This window comes from Petromyzon marinus, chromosome 1 (genome assembly GCF_048934315.1).
Source record: "Petromyzon marinus isolate PM22_M1 ecotype Great Lakes invasive population chromosome 1, UKy_Petmar_22M1.pri1.0, whole genome shotgun sequence".
Lineage (NCBI taxonomy): Eukaryota > Metazoa > Chordata > Hyperoartia > Petromyzontiformes > Petromyzontidae > Petromyzon > Petromyzon marinus.
The window spans coordinates 21427692-21454652 of NC_133667.1; the positions used below are offsets into that span (position 1 = coordinate 21427692).

A 26961-nucleotide genomic window follows, 5' to 3' on the forward strand; every position below is an offset into this window, starting at 1 on the left:
TGATTACTCTTGAAAGGTGACACCTCTGTGCCAGTTATTGCCTGAAAGCAGTTTTGGTCAAGATCCAACCATCATCGGTTGAAGCTTCAAACGGTGGCAGCTGCTGTCCACGTTTTCCAAAAGTTTAGAAAAAACATTGCATACAATCACGGCACTTGTTGCATACAGAACTGCACATGTTGGGATATCCCTCTTGATAAACTTCATATATGGTGCAATCTTGATTGAGTGTAGGATTTAGTGGAATGGACACCATTAGCCTCCTGGCTGCTGATCCATTTTATTAATAATTTCCCATGCACAGAATCCATGCCTTGGCCTGCACCTGCCTGGAAGACTAGAGAGCATACCCCACTGGTTGAGAAACTCTGCATTAAATGATTATTTTACAAGGTCATCTTTTCAATTTGTTCCTGTGTGTAATTCTGAATATTTTCTTTCTTGGGCAGATTGAAGCGGGTCAGTACTGCACATTCGTCATTGCAGTAGACGGGTCGGTGCGAGCCTGTGGAAAGGGCAGTTATGGACGTTTGGGACTGGGTGACTCCAACAACCAGTCGACACTCAAGAAATTAACCTTTGAGCCTCAGCGCGCCGTCAAGAAGATCTCGTCATCCAGAGGCTCCGATGGTCATACACTGGCTGTAACCATGGAAGGAGAAGTGTTTAGCTGGGGTGATGGTGACTATGGAAAACTGGGCCATGGCAACAGCTCAACGCAGAAGTACCCCAAGCTGATCCAAGGGCCACTGCAGGGCAAGGTTTGTCCTGTATTATATGCCTGGCAAATGGATCTGAAAGGCTTAAAATATATAAGTTGTCATACATTGTATGTGTTCTTCCAAATCCATTAATCGTGAATCAATAACAGTCCCAGAAGCATTACATTTTTGGGTTTGGCATTTTTTATTTATTTTACCATTAATTATTTCCAGAAGATCCACAGTTGCTCTATCATCCCCATGGATTAATACTTTTTGGACACCAGATGACACCGATTCACAGTGTCATTACGACTGGAAACGATGTGTCCACGTTGTGGCACCACTTCCCATAAGGCACATTAAGTTTTAGCTTCCATGGAGCAGTATATTTGTGGAGCAATCTGGTTCAAAAAGCAACAGAGCAGTTGACATTGATTTTTATTTAGTTGTCTTCAATAAGTAATTGCGTCGTGGTATGTGCCTCCACTGCACCATTGATGTGAAATAAATTGTGGCTAATGCTTGTTCCATGCCTGAACTGTGGCATGAAGCTTTACGCTGACTGCTTCTTACTCGGCTTGGTCATCGAAGGAAACCCAACATTTTGTGATGCAGTGTGGAGCCACATGGGGACCAAGGCAGCTCGAGTTACCATGGCCCTTGGATGATTTAAACAATTAAAAGACACTTTCACCAACCTATGGATTTCCCTAACTGTGACCATAATGACATTTCTACTTTGGAGGACAGATTATCCATGTTTGTAGGTCAGATTATCCATGTTTGTAGGTGACGCCTCTCCTGTTTTATACATGAGATGCACGTGACCTGACAGTTTTTTGTCTGCACTCCATGGATTAATTGCTCGCCTGCTTGCATATAACGCTGGTAATGCTGAAGGCTTTTTTTACTCAGAAAAATTGAGTTTTTAAAAAAAGTCCTCCAATCTGTATGCTAAATCTCCTACATCTGCAAATGTCTTGTGCTAGCTGCCACGAAGACCTTCATTATATACTGACTATTGAAATCCTCTCCAAATCACTTGCCTCCAAACTCCAGATTATCCAAAATTCCACTGCTAGACCTCTCACCTGCATCTGTAAATGAAACAACCCTACTACTTCAATCTCTCCAATGGCTCCCAATCCAATCCCAGATCATTTGCAATTACATTCCATCGACTTATCTTGGCTATCTTTCCCGTCTTACCTAATGCTACTCCCCTCCACACACTCTTCACTCCATTAACCAAGGCTTCTATAGAAGCGCCCATCGCTCTGTTGGTGATTGCTCTTTCTTGTCCGCTGACCAAATGGTCTCGAACTCTCTCCAACTATCTGTGCTATTGACTCCCTGCTCCTGTTCAATTTCACTAACAAGTTCTTATTTTTTCCTCTGTCTTTGATTGACTTCCTCCTATTAAAGAAATAGCCACCTATTTCTACACATTATCTTGAGAAAATAGTCGTATTTAGATGCATTCGTCTAAATTGTATGAAATAATTGTATGTTGATCTCACGAATATTGCATTCCAGTTCTACCCCCAAGGAGCCAGTGACTTATAATTGTGAACTGGATGTAGTTTTATCTACTGGAGATGTTTAGGATAGAGGGCTCATGAATGAAATGCCTGCATTTTCAGAAAGTGTCTTAGAAGGGTAATGGATTTAAATTCAACTTGTAAGAAAGTTTCAATAGGAGCAAAACAAACATGTTATTAATCTGACATTTGATACTGTGTATTAAAGTGACATTTGATCTACTAACTTTACCAACGTTATATTGAACAAGTAAAAAAAATGTTTCTCCAGTCTTCAGTTGGCTGCAGTGAATATGGTTTGTAAGGCCGTGTTAATATATTATGCCTACCAAATTGTTTTCTTTTTGCAGGTGGTGGTGTGCGTGTCTGCTGGCTACAGGCACAGTGCATCTGTCACAGAGGATGGGGAGCTGTACACATGGGGAGAAGGGGACTTTGGCAGACTAGGTTTGTACTGTATACTGAGTAATATACCTTAAAATAATAATTATATAATTTAATTGTACAGAAAAGAGTCTGAAGAGTTTTTGAGGAAGGACTTGCATTGTGATGTTTGGCCAATTCCATTTTAAGATTGTTTGGCATGAATATGTTCCATTTTAAAAATTAAGACCATATATAGTTTTGAGTCTTTGTGAATTTGAAGCATTTTTTCTTGTTTATTTTTATTCATGTGCTCCAGAAAGAAAATTATATTGACTTTTAAGCATTTTACCAAATTCCAGTCTACGTGACCCACCATGCTATGTATTTCCACGTTTACTAATTTACTCCCCATTCAAATACAAATGAACGCGTTCCACGCTGCACACGACTGACGATTGTTAAACACGTCCCAAGTTAAACACATCCCAAGTGATGCGCTAAGCAATTAATGCTCAATCGTTCCATGAATGCTGATGGCATTAATTGCTTATCACATCATTTGGGATGTGTAAAACTATCAAAGGGCACTTGCAGCCTGGAAGGAGTTAATTTGAATAGAGAGTATACTGGTAAACCTAGTATGGTATCTCACGAAGACTGAAGTTGCGGACACTCTGCTTTAGAAATATTGTATGGTAGAATTTTTTTGTGTCATGTTTATAAAAAATGTAAATTTACTTTTGGTCATAACATTCCTCGGACAATTTATCAAGGTTTTTCCCTGCAAAATGCAATACACATGGGAATGGAGAGTCATTTAAATAGGTCACTAGACAATAGATTATTGACTCCTAGATAAAATGAATTTGTTTACAAAATACAGGGCGAGTAAGATATTTTCCTTTGCATTTACAAACTTAGATAAAAAATAAACTTAAGCTGTTGTAAAAACCAGGCATACAGCTGCTATGTTTACAGTCACCACAGCACTAAGCGGGCCACAAAAAATGCGTTATTGCACATCACCAGAAAGGTCGTGATTTTAGAGACGATTATCCAGAAAGGTTTTCTTTGCACATGTAACACACACACACACTAGGACGTTGGCGTACTAATCTTTGTATGTGTTTGCAAGGTTTGTAATTTGGTTACCATATTCAAGGTTTGATTGTCATGGCATTTTGCTCAACTTTAGGTCATGGAGACAGCAACAGCCGGAACATCCCAACCCTGGTGAAGGACATTAGTAACGTGGGGCAAGTCGCATGCGGCAGCTCCCACACAATTGCTGTGTCGCAAGATGGGCGTATTGTCTGGTCCTTTGGCGGAGGAGACAATGGTACATTTTATTTTAAGAATAATGTATTTTTATACGTATAGTTTGTTTTACTGCTTTTTAATATATATATAAAACTGCCATTATACAAATAAGAGGAAACAATTATACAACAGGGGAAAACGGTATATAACCAGTTTTTTTTTTGCACCTTTTCACAGGGAAACTTGGTCATGGAGATACAAACAGAGTGTACAAGCCGAAGGTCATCGAAGCCTTGCAAGGGATGTTTATTCGCAAAGTTTGTGCGGGTAGCCAGTCGTCTCTCGCGCTGACATCCACTGGCCAGGTCAGAATGGGTTGGTTTGGACAAACCAGTTTTTAGTTTCTCTTCTGTCCATTTAAAAAAAATTGTATTGCTAGTTCATTGTGAAGTCGGTTAAAGATAATTTTGTAACACTGTAAATTCAGTCCAAAATGTTAACTTTTTGATTGTCGAAATGCATTTATGAAAATTACACCTCCACCTGCTTATTCGTAAGACTAAATGTTTAAGACTGTAAAGTAAAGATGCTTTTCTGAATAATCAGAAATGTTATGAAAAATCTAAATGTTATTTAAATGAACTAGAATTGTTAACATCAAATGTAATTTTTACTTGAAAAGTTGTCATTGTATGCAAGAATTATAGTTAAAAGTGCCGAATAGTTTTTCATCAGTTTCCATTTTTGACAGCTCTATGCATGGGGTTGCGGGGCCTGCCTTGGCTGTGGCTCTTCAGAAGCGACTGCCTTGCGACCAAAGCTCATTGAAGATTTGGCATGCACACGTATTGTGGACATCTCCTGTGGGGACAGCCACTGCCTGGCACTTACCCATGGTTAGTCCTGTTTATCAATGGTGATACATTGTATTGACAATCTAAGGAGACCTGGTAAGGGCTTGGATTGGTTACTACCACTTTTATAGGCAAAATGCTATGGGCTGTGGGATAGCCAGGAAATGGCAGTATCGTAATCTGCTCAGGCCTCAGAGAGCATTAATGTATTGCATCTGTTTGTGTGTTGAATATATCTGTGAAGCTTTGATTGTAATTCCTTCGTATGCATTTAGATTTCTCTCAGTACTGTGGTTCACTCCCACATGCCAAATGTTCTTTAATAAAATTGGCCAACTTCTCAATGGTTGGATGGCACAAAGGTCCGTTACGGAGGCAACGCATTTGAGATCCTGGGTTCGAATCCGGGTGTCAGCCACTCATGATTTCACTGTCTTCTCCAAGTTGGTTTAGGCCTAGTCACTAATGACTGCACACAAACCACCATATTATTTGTTTTAGCAGGGGCTAAACTCCAGTTCCTGAGAAGAAAAAACGATTTGTTTTGCTGTTCTGCAACCACCTCTTTGTAGAGCACATGGGAAAGTGTGCCCTTCTATTGTGTAAAGGATGAAAATTCCACTTTAAGCATATTTTAGAAGTCCTGACATGGAACACCCTGGTCTTTGTTTCACGATATGAAGCAGATAGCATAGTTGGAATGCATTCGAGGAAAAAAAACATACCCATCCCAAAGTACGACCCTTCTGAAAGACTCCAGACGAATTCAAGTTTTCCTGTGTAAATCTTTTGCATTATTGTCATGAACTTTGATTTTATACATGTATTTACATTGTTTTAAAGCAGATCGACTTTCATTTGTACAATTGTGTTAGTTATTTTCACTTTCAGATTTGTTCCAGGAAGGTGCCATGTGTTCAGCAAAATTACATTTACCTGACTGACATTCAAAATTAATCCTTGTGTGGTGCGGTGCTTGACAGATAACGAAGTGTACGCATGGGGTAACAACTCCATGGGACAGTGCGGGCAAGGGCATTCAACCAGCCCTGTGACCAAGCCCAAGAAGGTGATGGGCATGGATGGGATTTCTGTACAGCAGATCTCAGCTGGCACCTCGCACAGCTTGGCATGGACTGCTCTGCCAACAGACCGGTATTATCTTGAGGTTTAACTGTTAGGCGATTACTTGTTATTTTTGTGACCTGTCAAGTTTTTAAAAATAATTTCTTACATTTGCTTTATGTGTTGCGATGGAAGTCTATAAAGCATTCATTTTAGCCATACACTATATTAATAAAATACAGTGAGGGGAAAAGTATTTGATTCCCTGCTGATTTTGTACGTTTGCCCACCGACAAAGAAATGATCAGTCTATAATTTTAATGGTAGGTTTATTTGAACAGTGAGAGACAGAATAACAACAAAAAAATCCAGAAAAACGCATGTCAAAAATGTTATAAATTGATTTGCATTTTAATGAGGGAAATAAGTATTTGACCCCTCTGCAAAACATGACTTAGTACTTGGTGGCAAAACCCTTGTTGGCAATCACAGAGGTCAGACGTTTCTTGTAGTTGGCCACCAGGTTTGCACACATCTCAGGAGGGATTTTGTCCCACTCCTCTTTGCAGATCTTCTCCAAGTCATTAAGGTTTTGAGGCTGACGTTTGGCAACTCGAACCTTCAGCTCCCTCCACAGATTTTTTTTATGGGATTAAGGTCTGGAGACTGGCTAGGCCACTCCAGGACCTTAATGTGCTTCTTCTTAAGCCACTCCTTTGTTGCCTTGGCCGTGTGTTTTTGGTCATTGTCATGCTGGAATACCCATCCATGACCCATTTTCAATGCCCTGGCTGAGGGAAGGAGATTCTCACCCAAGATTTGACGGTACATGGCCCCGTCCATCGTCCCTTTGATGCGGTGAAGTTGTCCTGTCCCCTTAGCAGAAAACACCCCCAAAGCATAATGTTTCCACCTCCATGTTTGACGGTGGGGATGGTCTTCTTGGGGTCATATGCAGCATTGACAATATCCTCCCGTGTAGTTCTGGGCTGATTCCTCACCGTTCTCATGATCATTGCATCTCAACGAGGTGAGATCTTGCATGGAGCCCCAGGCTGAGGGAGATTGACAGTTATTTTGTGTTTCTTCCATTTGTGAATAATTGCCCCAACTGTTGTCACCTTCTCACCAAGCTGCTTGGCAATGGTCTTGTAGCTCATTCCAGCCTTGTGTAGGTCTACAATCTTGTCCCTGACATCCTTGGAGAGCTCTTTGGTCTTGGCCATGGTGGAGAGTTTGGAATCTGATTGATTGATTGATTGCTTCTGTGGACAGGTGTCTTTTATACAGCTAACAAGCTGAGATTAGGAGCACTCCCTTTAACAGTGTGCTCCTAATCTCAGCTCGTTACCTGTATAAAAGACACCTGGGAGCCAGAAATCTGATTGAGAGTGGGTCAAATACTTATTTCCCTCATTAAAATGCAAATCAATTTATAACATTTTTGACATGCGTTTTTCTGGATTTTTGTTGTTATTCTGTCTCTCACTGTTCAAATAAACCTACCATTAAAATTATAGACTGATCATTTCTTTGTCAGTGGGCAAACATACAAAATCAGCAGGGGATCAAATACTTTTTTCCCTCACTATAATGTTAGGGTACATTTTTACATTCGTAATCGAAATGGAAGGTATAGGAACAACTACAGGGTCCTGAAAATGTAGGTATCGTGCGTTCAACTGCTTGGACCACAATTACGTTTGACACTCGATACATTTACCGTGTATACATTTGGTGTTCAGAAAATTTAAAGCATCTAGTTTATAGCCACTTTCTTTTGGAAAACAGCCCAGCAGCATGCTTTATGCTAAATTGGGAATAATTGTTCTGGCGAGTAAATGGGATCATTTTAATTAGCCATAGTTTGTTCTACATCGATTGTTCAAATATAACACGAAAGCACTCTATAATGCATTCATTTAATGATCATAGCTTCTGAACCATCAGGCAAGTGGTGGCCTGGCACCGACCATTTTGCGTGGACCTGGAGGAAAGCACCTTCTCACACCTGCGCTCCTTCTTGGAGCACTACTACGACCGCATCAACAGCGATGTTCCACCCACGCCTTTTCCTACATCAAGGTAAATGCATTACATTTTGATTGAAGAGCATGGATCGGTAACATTCTGACAAACGTGTAAAGCCAATTGATTCGGCTGTTGCTGTGTGGTTGTTATAAATGACGGAAATTACCAAGTTTTTTTTTTTCTTCCTATGGAATATTCAATTACCTATCAAAAATATGCACGTCGTAATATAATACTCCGTTTTTAAAAACATATACGTATCGCTTATAATAACATCTCTCTAGGTAAAAACAAACTTTGTTGCAAAAGCTTTCGTCACATATAGGGTTTTCGTCAAAAGATAGGAGAAATAACTTTCTTTGAATCCTAATTGGCCTTCTTTTCCTTTTAACGATTTGAGTAATGCACGGTAGTAACCTCCTCCTGGTTGTAACTGTATTTGGATGGAATCTATCACAAGCTGCTTATTTCGATTATCATTTTTTTATTTAAATGTCATAAAACAGGTGTTAAGATGTTAAAACAGCAAACGGAAACTTTTTGCAAGGAATCCTGTCTGCATTAACCACACATACGTGTGGTAAACATGCAAAAAAAACATGCTCTGCTAATGTATGCATTGTATTTGAAACTGATTGGTCCACACCAGAGACCGCCTTCTTTATGGCCTAGTCTCAAACAGTGTCTGACCAGAAAACGCCAAAAGACGTTCCATTAGGTTTCTGTTTGGTGGTTTAACATCTTAACACCTGTTTTATTGCCAGAAAGTGTAAAACATTCTCATTGCTTATTTTGACTTCACTTATTCACTGTATTCTAAATGCATTTGTACCTAAATATATATTTTATCCTCTATACGAGTAAGATATGTTTTTGGAAGAATGCCAACCTGTCTTCATTACTGATTTTTCAAATAAACCTCATTTGGAAAGGACACTTATTCTAATGAAAACATGCATTACAAAAAGATGAATATGTATCCAACGTCTTTATTTTCTTTTGTCAAATGAGTGCCACGTGTTGTTGCATTGGTGTGCAGTATTGAATTTAAATGCTGTTTGGCTGTGTTCTCAGAGAGCATCACCACTTCGTACTGCTGTGCCTCAAGTTGCTGTCCACCCACCTGTCGCTGGCCATGGCAGGTGGGGTGGCCACCAGTATCTTGGGGCGGCAGGCCAGGCCCCTGCGTAACCTGCTGTTCCGACTCATGGACTCCTCTGTGCCCGACTCCATCCAGGAGGTGATGTTGTTTTGTGTCTACAAACGGGAGTCTTTTGAAAGTTGCATATTAGAAAAAATGCATTTGCTGTTGAAGAGTAATGTAATAATTGACCCTTTCCCATTCCGAGACGTCTGCAAGTTGCAGGGTGGGTTCTGTTCACCATTGAATCTCGGAATATGCAAGCGGTTAGCGTTAGTTTTATTTAGAGGCATTGTACTCACTGCAGAGAACTGTCGCGACACAACCGCACTTTATGATAGCTGGCGCGAAACTGTGCCACACACCCTTGCACATGGTCTTGTGGTAGCATTGGTACAGTTCAATTATTTTAATTTAGTTTTTCTTCCGATTCCTTTCGGATGATGTTTACATGTCATCGGAACGGAATCCAAAGAAAAAGTAATTGGAATGGGAAAGCACTAATTACAACATTTAAGTGTTACTCATTTTATTTTTCGATTTAAAGCTTTCGTGACTGCAATGATTCATCTTCTTTGGTTCTTTCGGTAAAGTCACGTAGAATGAGAATAAAATAATACATTGATAAAATAAAATAACACAATAATATTCTCACGACGTTTCGGCCACAACACAAGCGGCCTTCATCAGGTGAAGGGGGCGAGACTGTCTGGTAGGACAGCGCTGGATTGAGAGAGCCACGTTCAGATCACGGCTTTTAAGCTGTGTGAGAGGAACAAAGAGCCTTGACAAAGGAATTAGCATAAAATTTAGCATTGAAATGGCTGAATGATTAGCTTGTGACTGGTCACAGAAATAGCTATGTTAAAAGTTAAAGCATACACATCCGCAGAGGCACCCATTGTTAAAAGGAATTAGCATAGAATTTAGCATTGAAATAGCTAAGTTAAGGCATACACATCCGCAGAGGCACCCCTTGACAATGGAATTAGCATAGAATTTAGCATTGAAATGGCTTAGCATTGAAATGGCTGAGTGATTTGCGAATCACTCAGCCATTTCAATGCTAAATTCTATGCTAATTCCATTGTCAAGGGGTGCCTCTGCGGATGTGTATGCCTTAACTTAGCTATTTCAATGCTAAATTCTATGCTAATTCCTTTTAACAATGGGTGCCTCTGCGGATGTGTATGCTTTAACTTTTAACATAGCTATTTCTGTGACCAGTCACAAGCTAATCATTCAGCCATTTCAATGCTAAATTTTATGCTAATTCCTTTGTCAAGGCTCTTTGTTCCTCTCACACAGCTTAAAAGCCGTGATCTGAACGTGGCTCTCTCACTCCAGCGCTGTCCTACCAGACAGTCTCGCCCCCTTCACCTGATGAAGGCCGCTTGTGTTGTGGCCGAAACGTCGTGAGAATATTATTGTGTTATTTTATTTTATCAATGTATTATTTTATTCTCATTCTACGTGACTTTACCGAAAGAACCAAAGAAGGTTACTCATTTTAATCACTGAAACTTTTGAACCCTTGTGGACTCTTTGTTTCTGGTGACGTTTATTCAAAGTTTATCTTCATGAGCCTTGGCAGACTTTTATATGCATAACACTTTGTGTAAATAGGATCCTTTTTAATTTTGCTAGAACAAAGTTTCCACTTTTGGCAAGCTCAATATGGTTTAAAATAAATGCTTAATTAAGCTGTAGTTAGGGACAAAGTCACCTTCATAGAATGTCATTATTCAATGTATAAATGGAGCAATGAAACTAGCTCCTTTGTGAATCAAGATTGATTCATTGTGGCATTGCAGCTATGTGGCAAGTAGCAAGTTTATGGCGAGGCCTTCTTCCATCAGTGGATAGAGCATGGCCAAACAGATGGATGATCGGATAATCGGTTGGCATATGGAATTAACTGTTTCCTGTGGGTAGATGGTCTTAAATCCTTAAGTCTTTTTCTTATGGGTTGCTGTGTTTTCTAAAACTAATTACATGTTTTTATGGTGCATGGCAGGCAGTTATTGAAACCCTGTCTGTGGGTGCCTCCATGCTGCTGCCACCACTGCGAGAGAGGATGGAGCTCTTGCACTCGCTGCTGCCGCAGGGCCCTGACAGATGGGAGAGTCTGTCCAAGGGACAGGTTGGTATTTGACTTAATCTTGGTTATGTTTTTTGGAAATCATAAATTATGCACACACTTTACTTTTTGAAATTGTGTATTATGTAAAGACAACTGGGAAGTATGTGTTTATATTGCTTAATTTCGCATACTTTTCGGTGTCATTTAAAATTGGAGACATTTAACAGTCACAATCATTGAAATGTCCTACATATTAGCCTGCTGTACTATGAACCAGGCAACCCGAATTTGGTTCTGAGAAATGACTAACAGTGTTGAGCGGTCATATCTGTACATCTGTATCTCTAATTATTCACCATTGCCGATCAGTTTGGAATGGACACATGTGAAAAAGAGCTTCGTAGCTCGTTGGGTTCTTCCAGCTTAAATAACATGTCTTTACCGATCCTGGCTCCCCCCTTTACCAGGCCCCACGGTCCAGTGTTATTAAGCATGGTCAAACAATCCTTGTGACCAACATGGGATAGGGAATAGTTTTTTTTTCCAGCATTAGATTGACAAAGGGTTGTACATTTGCAATCATAATATTTATAAGGATTACATTTTTAATAATAATAATTCGGTCTTCAAACCTCTTTCAGAAGGTTCATTCAATGGTATGTTTGGAAGTTCCACGAATTTTTGGGGCATTTGGCCACTAAGCCAAAAGCAATAGAACAAATATAATGTTACATCACTTATTGCCTTCGTGACACCAATAGGTCGGTGCACAATGGCAGTCCATGGCCAACTTCCAATTTTGTCTATCCTTGGCTATAGTTTATCCGCATCCAGTAGTGTCCACCCCATTTCTCAGGCCTCCCCTGTGCATTTTCCCCATCTATGTGTCCATAGAAAAGGATTTTAGAAAATCTGTTTGCCCATCTGGAGTGTGCGCAAAGCACGAATTAAGTGCACAAGCGACCTTATCACTCAACTGCCTTCACTGTACCCAAAACCAAGACTATTTTGGCAGAGTGCTGTTTTTCCATGGCTGCTCGAGGCATCTGTAATTTCATCCTGCTGGGCAGGCAGGGTGACGCGGTAGTAACACTCGTGCATTGCGTCTAGAAGGACCAGGGTTCAATTGCCGACTCAAGTGCCTTTTCTATGTGGAGTTTGTACGTTCTCCCGCTGTTTATGCATGAGTTTCCTCCGGGTACTCCAGTTTCCTCCCAAATCCAAAAAAGACAAACAAACAAATTGATGTTGAATTTTGATTTAAAGCTTTCGTGACTGCAGTAATTCATATTCTTAGCTCTTTCGGTAAAGTCACGTTGAAGGGAAACAATAAAATAATAAAATATATATAAAACAATAAAAATTCTCACAACGTTTCGAACATAACACAAACGGTCACACCTGATGACGACCGTTTGTGTTATGGTCGAAACGTCGTGATAATTTTTATTGTTATATATATTATTATTTAATTGTTTCCCTTCAACGTGACTTTACCGAAAGAGCTAAGAATATAAATTGATGTTGGCTAAACATCCCAATGCTCAAACATTACCTGCAATTTACTCAAATTTAATGAAAGCAACATAAACTCCCTACTGTGAAAACTTGTCAGGACCCTCCTGAAAAATAGTCATGAGACTATTTGAAGCTTTCGTGTGTAAACAAGTGGAAAAGTAAACCAAATATGCAGCATCCAACCCACTCCCACTTTAGCGATAGTTTACCTGGCATTTTCAAATTTGTATGCATAAATAATATAATTTTGACAGCCATCTCTGTTGTATATCCACACTACCTCCTTTTTTATATTAACATTGTTTTTTGTCCTGCCTGGTTATTCCCGGTATCTTCTTCAATATAGCCATCACAAACAACAACGCTTCATCAGAAGCTGTACTACATGAATGAATCCACTTCATTCTGAAGGAAAATGTATAATTACAACTTGCAACCAAAGAGATCTCATTTACTCGAGTGACAAAGAATGTTTCTATTGGGTGTTACTTTTGGAGGAAAACTTAATTTTTCTTCCGACTTGTTTTTCAGAGGATGCAGCTGGATATAATCTTGACAAGCTTGCAGGATCACACTCATGTGGCCTCACTCCTGGGTTACAGTGCTCCAGCAGACCCTATTGAAGGCCCATCACCTGGCCCTAGTCCCACAGATACTGACCTTCCTCACACGGGTCAGCCCGACACTCACCTCGCGGAAGTGCTGATGAAGACGCTGCTTCGCAATATGGGCTTCTACACGGTGTGTTGGGGGCGTGAAATGTAGAAGAGTTTGTGAACCAACAATAGTATGTAGGCAAAATTTTGTATGCGATCTTCAGCAGTCGCATTTTGTGATGGAAATGTATGTTCGGCACAAGGGATAATTGTTACCTGAATCTTTTTAGTGCCTCAAATTTGTAATTTGAGGGATATTTCCCTCTCATCAAAACGTCACTCTGTTATACTTCACACTTTTGTTGCAAATGTCGAACCATCCCCGTTGAAAAAAATGCTCTACATTTTTTCGTGAACCTTTTACAAATAATTTTGGCCAATGAAAATGCTGTTCACTTCACATTGACCAGCATAGTTAATGGTAAAAAAGTCAAGTGTCACCCTGCTCCGAAGAATATGGGGTGATGTTGATAGCCCTCAGCTAGGAGTAGAAATTCCACATTCCTGTGGTACCAATATAACTGATAGGACCATAAAACATAATTTGTTATTCAGGTGAGAGCCCATTGAGATTTATTTTATAAGTACAGGTGCTTTCAAATTAGTTTTTGGGCTTAACATTGGCAGCCTACTGCCCAAAAAGATTTTACAAGGTCCATAAACTTTGAATAACACAGGGAGTTCTTTGGTAATTGCATAGTAATTAAATAGTTCGCTGTGAGAATTGACCACTCTGGGAAACTAACCCAGCTGTAAGTGCACTATTCACTGGTTTGGCCGGTTTTGATACATGCATTAAGATTTAGTTTCTTGCAGCCCTGAAAAATTATAAACTCTACAATTTGTATAGATGGAATGGTGATGTAATATTGACATTCTGTGCATAGATATTTATGAGAAGTATGTTGGTGAAATATTGGTAATGGGTATGTATGAACTGAGGAATTTTTTTGCAGTAATGCACTTCCAATTATCTGGCTGTGAACTCGGTGTCTTTTAAGTGCAAAAGTACTGTACATATATTGCAGAATTTTACATATTAAGCAATGGTGGAGTGGTAACATAGAAGTTAGTGCACTGTGCTACGAACCCGGTGACCTGAGATGGTTTCTTCCCCATTGCTGGCATCGATAGCGAATTTTATATCCTAACCAGTCCAGAGGGCATCATCCCCCCATTTCCCCTGCTCTGGCCAGCATAATGAAGGGTGATCAAACCTCAATTACCAATATAATGAGGAGGTCTTCATCGAGCAAGTAGATGGACTAAGGGCTGTACATATTTTTATATCAAGCAATGCTTAAAAATGTATTGGGCAATGCAAAATATAAAAGATTCTACTTTTTGGATTTTGCAAAAGACTGTAAACATGCTGTGATTGAACATAGAGGTATACTCCCTGCAGGAGCAAGCATTTGGAGAGCTGGAGAAGAACAGTGACAAGCAGAATGCCGAGATGTCTCCTTCCGACAGCAACCCACCTGCCCATCTCCATGAGCTTCTGTCTTCCCTTCACAAGCAGCTGCTGGCCTACTGCCATGTCAACAATGTTGCCGAGGTCAGAGCTTAACCTGTCATACTATGTGGTAATTCTTTGTCAGTATTGTTTAAGAATATATAAATTAAATGGTGTTTAATCCTGTAAGGCAGGTTTAAACCCAGTGTATATGTATTTTTTTAAGGAAGACCTGAAGACCTAACCAAAGGGGATTTATTAAAAAAACTGTACATTTTAGTTTTATTTTAGTTTTGTTTTACTGGTCGGTAATGGGAATCAGACCATCATCAATGTGAAGTAGCTACACGGAATGCACATGCCAGCTCACAGGCTATGAAACCACCTGTACAATGAACAAGACGTGTGCATAAGACATGATGTTGGTGGAAAAATGCTCAGTTGGGTTCATTGCCAGTGATGAAATTGGAGTAGGCTTTCTCGCACAATTTTAATGAGTTACTCTGGCAGTGTTTGTACATTGAGTACATATGTAATCCTCAATCATAGCTATAACAGTATACACATGTTTGGGGAACCATAGTGTTTTACAAAATGACAATTTAAAAGGGCATTATTTCACGGCATGCCTGCCTTGTGCAGGTTTAGATGATTACGGTCATATATTGTGCTCCATGGTTTATTTTTTTTTACAACCAATTAAGCCCATTTGCAAACGGCTAATCCACGGCTGCTTTAAAGCAAATAAATAAGCCACCTATGGGGAAGGTTTTACATCAACACTGAGTATTCTGTCCAATGACTTGCTACTGCTCCTAAGTATTGTGTATCATCTGGCTTTGTCGTGTGTGCTACTTGCAGACGTCCAGCAGCGTGGCCCTCCTGCACAAACATCTGCAGCTGCTGCTTCCTCATGCAGCAGAGATCTTCGCACGCTCGGTGTCCCTGTTGAGGGAGACTCCCCGCAATGGCAGTGTGAGGGACAAGTTGAGAGGTATGAATCTCACGTGGTATTTTTATGTACAGACCATTGTCGTGTTGTCATTTCCTCACTTGGAGTTTTGTGTGCTTGGCTACATATGTGCAAAGGTACCAAGTTTACGACTTTCACGTGCACGTGAAAGTCTCCTGTTTATCAATTCTTAATATGTATAATGGTATAAAGTTAAGTAAGTTGTACAATTAACTCTGGTTCTTTTGTGTCGAGGATTAACTGTGCTTGCTAAACAAGGAACATGGCTTAATCCACTCTTATTCACGCCTTTCACAAGCAAGCTGAGTCTCTTACTAGTAGCTGCTCTGCTGTGTGAATGATTACGTTAGCAAACAATACAATATAATGAAACATTCTATATCTTTACACGCATTCTAGGTGAGTAAACAGTAAATATGTTTTTATAGCCTAATTTGCCTGTTTTTATATTTGTTTTCTGTTTTATCTGCCATCCCTCCCCCATTACTCCAAATAATCTAGAATTTACTATTGTTATTAGTATTAATGTGTTTGTTATTCCTAAAAGCAAGATACGTGCAGCCTAGGCTTACTGTATTGCACCAAATAAATCCTGAATTTGTTTAGAATGTACAATAAAAAATGTTAACAACTCGGGATGAATTGAAAATTAATAAAATTTTATATCTATTTAAATGTAACTAGTGCATGATGCTGTACAAAACACAGGAAATGTGCCTTACTGGGCAGAAAGGCAGGTATTTATGGTATTCAAGTAATGCATTATTATGTGATATGTACAGCTACGCTTGGCAACTTCGATACATGTGCAGCTACGCGTGGGAACTGAGTTGCGACAAGGGTTTAAGATTAGACTGCTATTATTAGTTGGGCTCTTGCACGTTGCGCGTTTCTCAAACTCGCATTACATTTTTATTAATTGGCGTCAAATCACAACTATGTATGGTGGCTGGCACCACCTACATCTCTTGATAATTCATGTAAAGTGTAATAATCTTTAGCATACAATATTATAATGCAGCATTCAGAGCTCTAAATGCCTGCTTTTGCAAAAGTGGAGTGTAGAGCTTAGGGTGTTGGCTGCTAGTAATGTAATGTGCAATTAGTGCAACTTGCATTTGCATGCGTGCATCCAAGCTTTCCAGTATAAAAATGTGTATGCTTAATAACTACTGGCATATAAAAAGTCGAACCTGTTTTGTATTCACACAGGCAAGGGGTGACACCCATCACTTTGTTTTACAGCTCTGAGCCAGAGTTTGTGTACGAATCTCTATAGCACAACCACTGTTTACTTCTGACAAAGTGATAATTAATTTTCTCGACCATTGAGGGATGAATTTCTCTCAGCCATGGTTTGCACTCGCCACCTTCCGAGCGTCATCTTTTAACCGATCGGTTTATACACTGGGATATGCAAGCACACATTTTTGCACAAACTCAAAACATTTAGGAGATGCATGCAAGATTTTGTGTATACAAGCTAGGACGAATGCAAATGTGTTGATTTTTATGTTGTGCAGGGTTTTCACCTGTATGAAATTGCATCCTGACTTGCATGCACTTCAAACGGGGGGGAGTTTGCATTGCCGACAAGTCATAACGCAGCGTCGTGCTTCATATTGTCTTCCTTCAGATGTATTATATAGCTCGGCAGCGGGAAGCATGCTGTGCCAGATTGTGAACTCGCTGCTGTTGCTCGCGGTGCCTGTGGTGCGGCCACTGCTGAGCCATCTGTTGGAACTGCTGCCTCCACTGGACCGCCTCAATCGCCTGCTGCCAGCTGCCCATTTACTCGAGGAGCAAGAGCTGGAGTGGCCAATGCATGGTACTGGTGCAGCAATTCCTAGATGTCTCCCCCCCCCCCCCCCCCCCCCAGTTTATTTTTGTAGGTACGGTGATCTTTGCTACAAAGACGCACCCTGGATAGAGGCAGTATGGTGCATGCAGTTGACTGGAATGTGACTCAACGCAAATTGTGTTTTTCATCAGACCGTGTTGTGGGAATTAATTAAGTCAAATGTTATTTTGATGATAGATGCAAGGTGGGTGCAACAGTGGTGCAGTGGTTCGCACATCGCGATACTAACTTGGTCATCTGAGTTTGTTTCCCAGCCATGGCTGATATGAGTGGTGAGTAATATCTGACCTGGTCTTGACCCCCCTCTTTACAGTCCACACTAACTCGTGGGGTAAAGTGTGCCTGAACAACCTCCACAGGGTAGGGAGGCTTTTTTCCATGAAACTATTTTTAAAAATAGTTGACTGATGTGAGGTCATGATGATGAAGGTCACCTGTAATCCTTTGCACTGGTAATCTTCCTTTCACCAAGGATATTAAATATTTTTCAATTTCATAAAGGAGGTTGTTAAAGCACTACATTTGTACTACTAAGACAGCGGATAACATTCAATGTATTGTGGAAATTTGGTGTCGCTACTTCTCTTTTCTTGTTGCATTAAATATATTTGGTTTTAATTTTTTGCATTTTAAATCGGTAAAAAAATTTGGTAATATAAAATAATCTTTTTTTGTATTATTTCTTTTATTCGTTGATTTTAATTATTGTTCAACATCAGTTAAAGAAATGCTTTTCAATTTGATATCCATATCCTGGCAAACCATTTTCCACTGGTACACTGTAGATGAATACATTTGTCTCATCTGCTGCATGCCATTTTGGGAGCTATGAGGCATGGACCAGACATTTCAGGCCTTTGTATGTTTGAAGCCTTGCATCACTTGCTAGACTTGACACAAGAGTGTTGTGCCCCAAACAACCTGCATTGCCTTCATGTGCAATGCACTGCCTACATCTTGGACAAAATTGCACAAGCCTATAAGAACGGATATATTGTGTACACACTGCATAAAATTCCAAAAGCTTGCAAAAGTAGCATTTTCCATCAATGTTAAATTAAAATCATGTTGTGATTTGCATATCAATACTTGTATGTATATGTTTCAGTAAACTATAGATGCACTGAAAGTTTTGCAGTTCATGACTCGGTGTAAACCAAATGTTATTGCGGACCCCTCTGGTCTGCTTTATTGCAGATCCGGTGGGGAAGTGTAGAGAGAATATGGGAGAGAGATGGGGTGATCAGTGGAGAGAATATGGGAGAGAGATGGGGTGATCAGTGGAGAGAGAATGTGGGAGAGAGATGGGGTGATCAGTGGAGAGAGAATGTGGGAGAGAGATGGGGTGATAAGGGCGATGAGGTATATTTTGGAGAAATAAAGTCAATGATCTAAGACATTAAATAATTATATTTTTTACCTAACTTCATTTTACATGTCTGCTTTGAAATGTTGGGGGAAATAATGAAATAAGTTGGTGCACAAAATGTAATTCATTTGATTGATTACATTTTGTTGGTTTTGGACCCTACTTCAGAGCACCTAGTTAACAAGTTATTTTTTTATTATAATGTGCGATTAAAAAATATATATTTCTGATACTAGGCAGATTTATAAACAAAACTAATTCAATAAATATGACTACAAAATTATGCTAAATTTTTGGGCTACAAGCCTTGAAGAGCTTCTATGTGCAGTTATAAGTGGTCATGAATGTGCTTGGTCTCCTTAAGGGCTTACAAGCTTCCTTTACCAACCCCAGACATCCATAACTGCCTCAGTTTGTTCTACAACAGCCTAGCCATGAGGCCCATTGATGTTACAGAAATATAATGGAAATAGATTGTGTGCATGCATGTATATTGTTGCGTGCACACAGAGTGGTAGGTTTTACTGATAAACATGATTACACATTTTTGTGTGTGATTTATATTGAATACGTTCTCTAATTGGAGTACACATCAAGGTGTATGGCACAGTAGTCAGTCTGAAAAAGCATGAAATTAGCTTAATTTTACCAACGTGTTATACGGTATAGATGTTTCTTTAACTTCTGAAAGCAGAAAGTACGTTTTGAAATGTCCCCATTGTCGCTCTGGAGTGAACCTGCTGTCACCAGTCATTGCCTGTGTGTGTGTGTGGGGCAGGTTCATGTGAGCGGGTGGAGCCTGTAGGACCATCTCTGGGTCAGCCAGCGCAAGTGTGGGTGTGGCTTGTAGACCTGGAGAGGACCATCTCTCTGCTGGTGGGCCGGTGCCTCGGGGGCATGCTGCAGGGTCCATCAAACACCCCAGAGGAGCAGGACTGTGCACACTGGCTGTTCAGCCTGCTCTTCAGTAATGGCCTGGATATGAACATTGTGCAGTTTGGTATGTGTTAACATAGGATACGCAGTTTGATAACAAATAACATATTAACTTAATAAAAAGCGAATTAAACAAAAAGCAACGTTTAGTTTGTTTCTATAAGTCTGGCATATTGTAGAGTGTTCCTTATTCAAATCGCCCAAAATGCATATTATCTCATCAGGTCTCAGATGCGAACCAGGGTTGAAAGATTATATTGGTGATCACCATCTACAAACAGGTTGTCAATGCTTTTGCAAGGCTATCCTGTGGGTAACAGAGAGTGGTGCAGAAAATATCTAGAACTGTATGCCTATGCTCCCTGTCTTCACCAAACCACACTGACCAGCATGGTGAAGTATTGTCAGAAACTCTAAAAACAAATTGTGTGGAATTCCACACAATGCATATGTATTTTATATCTGTGGTTTGCAAAAAAGCAGTTTTAAGTGCCTTTTCCAACTCTAAATCTCAGGCCGTTTCTTGAAAATCTGCCGGTTTATAAACATATTTCCATTATACGACATCTTTAATGACTCGTGTACTTGGTATTTGTGGATCTGCAGCAGAGTAACCTGGAATCTATCCGTTATTTAAATTATACTTAAAATAATGGGAACTTGCAACAAAATATAGTTATTTACATCACTTAACGATGGCAAATTTCCATTTAAATGTAAAGTAGAAATTTAATTGGATATTTTCAAAATTCAGTATAGTAATTTTAACCTGCCACTACAGAACTACAGTCTCAAAACTTAGAAGGTGATTAATATATATCATACAAGATTGAAATTGTAGATTTCTACTTTGATGTGCATAAAATATAATAGAATACACAACTATATATTTATTATTGAAGCTATGCGCAATATGTTAAAGATTGATTTTTCTTTTGGAATTAACCCATTTGTTTTTTTTTTCCTTTTGTGTTACAGTAGGTTTTTTTTTTCAAAAGTGAACACCACCCTGTGATCTTTGCATTTACGTATCTGTTGTCGTGGCCCCCATTCAGACAAATGCATGAACTCTCTGACGGAGGCAGCACTTTCGGGCAATGAGGAGCACAAGCCGTTTGAGTACAGGCTGTCAGCTGATGTCTCCCTTCTCGTGGACCTGGCCCTTGGCTCCACCAAAGAACCAGCACGCAGCCTTTGGGTCAAAATGCAAGACTACGCACTGAGCAGGGGTCAGTATGCTATGCTTACTCCCGCTCATGTTCACATTGGTACTTAATGCGCATATTCATTTGCATGTTGACATTTAAAAATGCTGCAGCAGGATTGTATTTACTTTTGAGAAATACAATTAAGGAAAGTGGTTTGACTTGTACAAGGTCTGCAGCACTTGCTCAGGCAGCATTTTAAGCACTGCGCATACATTTGCAGATTTTTTTCATTGTCAATAATTAAAATTAGCATTTTTTTGCCTAAAGCATCATTTACTTTATGAATGACACATTCTAAATAGCCTTAATGTTTTAAAAATATATATGAAGTAATAATTGAATTGTTTATATGCCAAATATAAAATCTGTAAATGTATGTGTTCATGAACATCCGTCATAGTATTTGTTGGTTGTGCAGACTGGGACAGCTCCAACCTAAGCAGTGAACCTCTACTGGACACAGTGTCGAGGTTCGCTCTCGCTGCTTTCCTCAAGCACACTGGGCAGCTCAAGACTGCTTGCCAAGACAGGTACGTTTGTGTTGTGATGTGGGGAATGTTTCCTTTCAATTGTACAGGGCGAACCATTTATAGATACCCGCACTGAGTTAATGACCTCTTCTCTAACGTTATATAAATTATTTGGTGATACTCTGTTGGCAGTGGTGCACAAGCACACGTGACATAAAAACTCAACATGTTTGATAACAACACGACCTTAATGAGAGGTGTGTGATTGGCAATGCTTCGGGCAATGGCCCCTTCGGCATACGTAAATGGAGAGGGAAGAGTAAGATAAGTGTTGGAGACTGCACTTGCTACCATGGGATCTGATATGAATTACATTTTAAATGTGTTTTCCTTTGAGCAGTTCTTTTTTTAATTGGCTTGAGTAAAGGAGACCCCCCCCCCCCGTACCTACGACCTAATTGGTTCCTGGACGACAGTTGCAAGTCGATCCGTGGTAAGTCGAACCTTCATCTCCCATTGGTGCAATGTTATACATTGGGGTTCCGTTGCTGGAAACCTATTACGTACCATAAAAATACCAAAATAAATGAAAATAACCCTAACAAACATTTATTGTAACTTAAAATAACCTATACCAACGTTTATTCAGTAAAACAAACATATTTGTAAACCATTAAAAACTTTGCATGTGCATCACATTCACTGTTCTCGGTTGTAGCGAAAGGTGAACATTTTTTCAAAATTTGAAGAAATTTTATAAGGAAGTGAAGTGTGTTGAGAAAGAGATGCTGCGTTCCCCTCTTGGCGAAGCTGCAGACTGTCGGGCTATACGCTGCATACGCATATGGCAGAAGAGCAAAGCGGCGCCATCTGGCAACGGGCATGCGCATAGCATGCTCAGACTCGTCGCCCATCGACTCGGCGTCGGAAGCAGTCGTGAGGTGCTCGTAGATACGAGTTTTGGTCGTTACTGCGGGGGTCTTAATTACTGTAAGAAAGGTCGTAAAAGCAGGGGGGGTCGCAAGTCGAGCTGTCACAAGTCAGGGTCACCTGTAGTTGCCTATGACAGTAGCTATTAAGTAACATAAACATCCTTGAATAACGTGTAGTCATCTTTTCAGCGGGTGAATGAAACGTGCAAAAGGCTCGGTTTGGAGTTCAAAGTTAACATGGTCAAGTAAATATTGGATTGGGATATGTAGAAACTTGAAAAAAGTCATGTTTTCTCTAATTTCCTTCATTTTATTTTAGCAAAGTATCTATACACTTTTTAAGTTGGCGAGCTGCATTATTTTAAGGGTACTTGTGACATATTGCTCTATCAGTGGTAGAATATCGTGGACAGGTATTGAATGAACAGGTTGTATTTTATTTGTTGACACAATAGTTTCCACTTGTATTAAGAAATTGGAAAAAATTGCTGCTTTTGACAATGTATAGACTTAAAACTAACATGGTAGTTTGCCGAAATACAAATCACGCTCTGAATCGGATCTACAAGCCACACCTGCGGACTATAAACAAGATTATAACTCACACAGTCACGGAATGCATGCAGAATGCAAGTTCTGCATTCTATACCTCCTGAATCTTGTATTTTTGGAAAGGCATCCTCTCATTTGCATCATTTAACTGTGAAATTATAATTCAGTTTCTTGGCATGCAAAAATACATTCTGATAAATATTCCGAATTTTTTTGGAAAATAATGTTTTTGATGTTTTTTTATTTATATGTTGTTGAAGTTAAATTAAACACAAGTTAGATTTTTTTTACGTAAAACACATGCTTGGTACTGGCAAAGGAGGTCCCATGATGTCGCTGCTCACCCCGAGCTCTCATTACTCTGATAGTGCATTGTCTTTGTGCTGTACGCCTTTAGGCGTCCTCCGGTCTAACACCATTCGAGACTAGGCTCGAAAGAAAGCTGTCTCTGGTGTGGACCAATCAGTTTCAAAGACAATCCATATATTATCATTTTTTTTGCATTCTGACCACAAGTATTGTGGTTAATGCAGATATGATTCCTTGTAAAAGGTTTCAGTTTGGTGTTTTAACATCTTAACACCCCTCCCTCCTCCGCCCCTGGTGGGGGCTGGTAACATGCTAATCCAACTCCGCCCACACAGCCTTAATAAGACTCAGTCTTGGCGTGAAGGGGTCCACTTGGGCTCTGTCTCCTGGATAGACCTGTTTCTTCACCTGAGGAAGGCCGATTGTGTTGTGGCCGAAACGTCGTGAGCATTTTATTGTCCTATTTTATTTTATTATCATTCTACGTGACTTTACTGAAAGAACCAAAGAAGATCTTAATACCTGTTGCCAGAAAAAAGGGGAAAACCTATTCTCACACTGGCAAAGGAGGTCCCATGATTAATTAAGTGTTGTTTAACCTCATTAAATGTTACATTAATTAAAACTGGGAATATTGGGTACATATTTTTGTGTTATATTGCTGATCTTGAAGAGTTGAGAAATATTTTTTTCTGACTTGCAGTATTTTATCAACTTTCTTTAAATAATCCTGAATGTGTGCTTTAAACAGGTTTCAGCCCAACCGACTGATTTCAGAAGTCTTCTCCTGCGTTTACAAACTCCGCAATCGACTCTTGGCTCAACGGAATATTGAGCTGATTAACCCGCGTTCCAGAGCATCGGAAAGATTGAAGCTGGTATGACTTTTATGTTGTAAATAATCACTCCTTTTATCTTGCAATGACATTAAACGCATGCAACACACCTCGTGATACTATGGCGAGAGCAATCGATTACAATTCAGGAAGTTGCAAGTTCAAATATCAATTGAGTGTCCACTTTGCTGATCACTGTTGTGGGTGCAGCAAATGAGTGAATACTTTATTTCGATTTAAAGCTCTGTCATCCCGAGAGGTTTGTTTCTTTCACCTGAAGAAGGCCACTTGTGTTGTGGCCGAAACGTCGTGAGAATTTTATTGTGTTATTTTTTTTTATTCTCATTCTACGTGACTTTACCGAAAGAACCAAAGAAAAGTGAATACTTTGTAGGAAATAACCAGTGGTGGGTCTTTAGAGAGACTGGCTCCTGCATTAGGACTGCAGGAGTTTTCCCACTCACTTGTGGTGACCAATGCGTATAGGTGCTGCCGCATGTCATCCTGGTCTTTTGAGTTCTCATCTGGTTAAACAAAATAAACGTAACTTTAACTTGTTTGAGCAGATAGGAACTTTGGCCCATTGACTATATATCACAGGCCTTTAACGTTTGAAGGAATAGCAAAGTGGCTACGTGGCTGAGGTCAGTGCTGAGCTCGCACCGCTGAGATCCAGGATCCAAATGTATCACTTGGCTACGTTACGGTGTGAAAGAAGTTCAACATACATACAAGTGAGTTTGCCTCAGCCTGGTCACCAATGACTGCAAACAGACCATCGCATTACGTGTGGTTCTGCACTTAATTTGGCTCAATTCCGTCTCTGAGAATAAAAATGTAATCTGACAGACATTAAACACATAGAAGGAGCAGGTGGAATAATATTGGACCAGAAGTTCCTTGCAGGGATCTCAAAGGTAGCTCTGTGATGGCCTATTCTGTGGTCTGTTTTCCAACTGTTCTGCTACATATTCAAATCGCTCATTGTTGAGTGTGTCATTTGTTTTGTGATCATGCAAAAGTGCCAGAGCAGTAACACCCATTTTTATATCCAATGGAAGAAACGATGACATTAAAATGCAGTTAAAGATGTGTAATATCATTCAAATACAATTTTTCAGAATTTTTCATCATCTCATAATGATTTTACGTTCAAAGAACTTGTCTTTTAAATACATTAAGGTAAAATTGCCATGTAATTTCTTGTGCACCATATTTTACTTTTGTCACTTATTTAAGTTTCAACATTTATAGTTCTGCAGTTAGGTTGGATTGGTTTAAATGTCATTTGGTACTGATGTACAGGAAAATGTCCAATAAGTAGTTCTTAATTTGTGATCCGTCATATATTTTTCAGCGTCCATTATAATTGTGCATAATGATACCCCTTCAGCCTTAATTAGAGCACATTTCAGACTGACTTTATTTTAGCTGGTAAGGCCCATGGAGTTAAATAGATTTTTTTAAGGATGACCAGCCCACTTGATAGGCTTGAGCTTTGTAAATAGCCATGTGCAGTACTTAATGATATTGGCTTTAAGATTCCATATTCATTGCAGTATACCATAATATGAAATTGATTCATATGCCACTGATTGATTCATAACGCCACTGACTTGTGTAACTCTATTGTCATTTGTAATCAAGACCACCTGGTTTTGGACGAAGTGTCCTGTTTGCTTAACCATCCACGGAGATTAAAGTTGCCCTAAACCAAATTGAGGTAGGGAGACGAATCGAGTTTTGATTTGGTAACCACATCACACGAAATATGTACATGGAGAATGGAAAAGGTGAGTGGGCGGAAGGGATAGAGATAACAATCGTAAGTGGCGTGCGTAAACTCCGAGATATTTTTTTTATACTCTGGCAGTGTACATATGAACTAATTCAATTTTACTCAGCATTAGTTACTCCAGTGAGGAGTGCATTTATTGCTTCTGCCATTATCTTACTGTTTCGGTCAGCTCTCGTACAATTCAGATGGTGGTGAGGACGAGGGCCAGGATGGGCCCCTTGCTCATACTCTGGATGAAGAAACAGAGCTGGAGGAACGGCTGGAGCGCGAGCGTGAGCATGAGCAGCGGGAAGGACAGGAGGAAGAAGAGGAAGAGAGGGACGACACTCTGACTCCTGGCAGTGAGTATCCATTTATCCTATATTCTTTCACACAGGACCCATAAATACGCACACCTAGACGTATTTTGAAAAGCTAATGCTATAACATTAGCTTTTGCAAACAATGAATGTGAATGATAGCTGCATATTTTAATACAAGTTTGCCTTGCTTTATGCGTACTCTTTGGTTCTTTTGGTAAAGTCACGTTAGGTAGAAATAAAATAAAACAAAGCATGACGTTTCGATCACAACACAAGCAATCTTCATCAGGTGGAACAACCACAGCAAGAAATTGCTGAGGTAGGCGAGAGAGCTGCCGTGGCAAGAGGTTATATTGGTAAAAAAGGGGGGAGAGAGAGAGAGAGAGAGGGGGGTGTGTGGGGCAGGGTGTGCTGTGTGAGCGCTGGGGGAGAAGACGTGAGGTGGGGGGGGGAAGTGGGCGGGGCTAGAAGTGGGAGAGAGAGAGGGGGGGTGTGTGGGGCAGGGTGTGCTGTGTGAGCGCTGGGGGAGAAGACGTGAGGCTGGGGCGGGGGCAGTGGGCGGGGCTAGAAGTGGGAGAGAGAGGGGGGGCAGGGTAAGGGTGTGCTGTGTGAGCGCTGGGGGAGAAGACGTGAGGTGGGGGAGGGGGAAGTGGGCGGGGCTAGAAGTGGGAGAGAGAGGGGGGGGTGTGGGGCAGGGTGTGCTGTGTGAGTGCTGGGGGAGAAGACGTGAGGCTGGGGCG

At 40.2% G+C, this 26961-nt stretch overlaps 1 protein-coding gene across 14 annotated transcripts in view; it reads left to right on the plus strand.

Annotated features, from left to right (window-relative positions):
- Positions 1 to 26961, plus strand: part of HERC1 (HECT and RLD domain containing E3 ubiquitin protein ligase family member 1) — a 124048-nt gene that overhangs the window by 14426 nt on the left and 82661 nt on the right. For all 14 annotated transcript variants that reach the window (XM_076065554.1, XM_076065551.1, XM_076065538.1 and 11 more), the window contains 18 exons: positions 450 to 761; positions 2596 to 2692; positions 3807 to 3950; positions 4109 to 4236; positions 4623 to 4767; positions 5709 to 5880; positions 7741 to 7875; positions 8896 to 9061; positions 10980 to 11105; positions 13095 to 13304; positions 14625 to 14777; positions 15537 to 15669; positions 17285 to 17476; positions 19657 to 19878; positions 20870 to 21043; positions 21441 to 21552; positions 24037 to 24163; positions 26089 to 26260. In XM_076065554.1, coding sequence (XP_075921669.1) covers positions 450 to 761; positions 2596 to 2692; positions 3807 to 3950; positions 4109 to 4236; positions 4623 to 4767; positions 5709 to 5880; positions 7741 to 7875; positions 8896 to 9061; positions 10980 to 11105; positions 13095 to 13304; positions 14625 to 14777; positions 15537 to 15669; positions 17285 to 17476; positions 19657 to 19878; positions 20870 to 21043; positions 21441 to 21552; positions 24037 to 24163; positions 26089 to 26260 — 2920 coding nt within the window. The remainder of the gene's footprint in view (positions 1 to 449; positions 762 to 2595; positions 2693 to 3806; positions 3951 to 4108; positions 4237 to 4622; positions 4768 to 5708; positions 5881 to 7740; positions 7876 to 8895; positions 9062 to 10979; positions 11106 to 13094; positions 13305 to 14624; positions 14778 to 15536; positions 15670 to 17284; positions 17477 to 19656; positions 19879 to 20869; positions 21044 to 21440; positions 21553 to 24036; positions 24164 to 26088; positions 26261 to 26961) is intronic.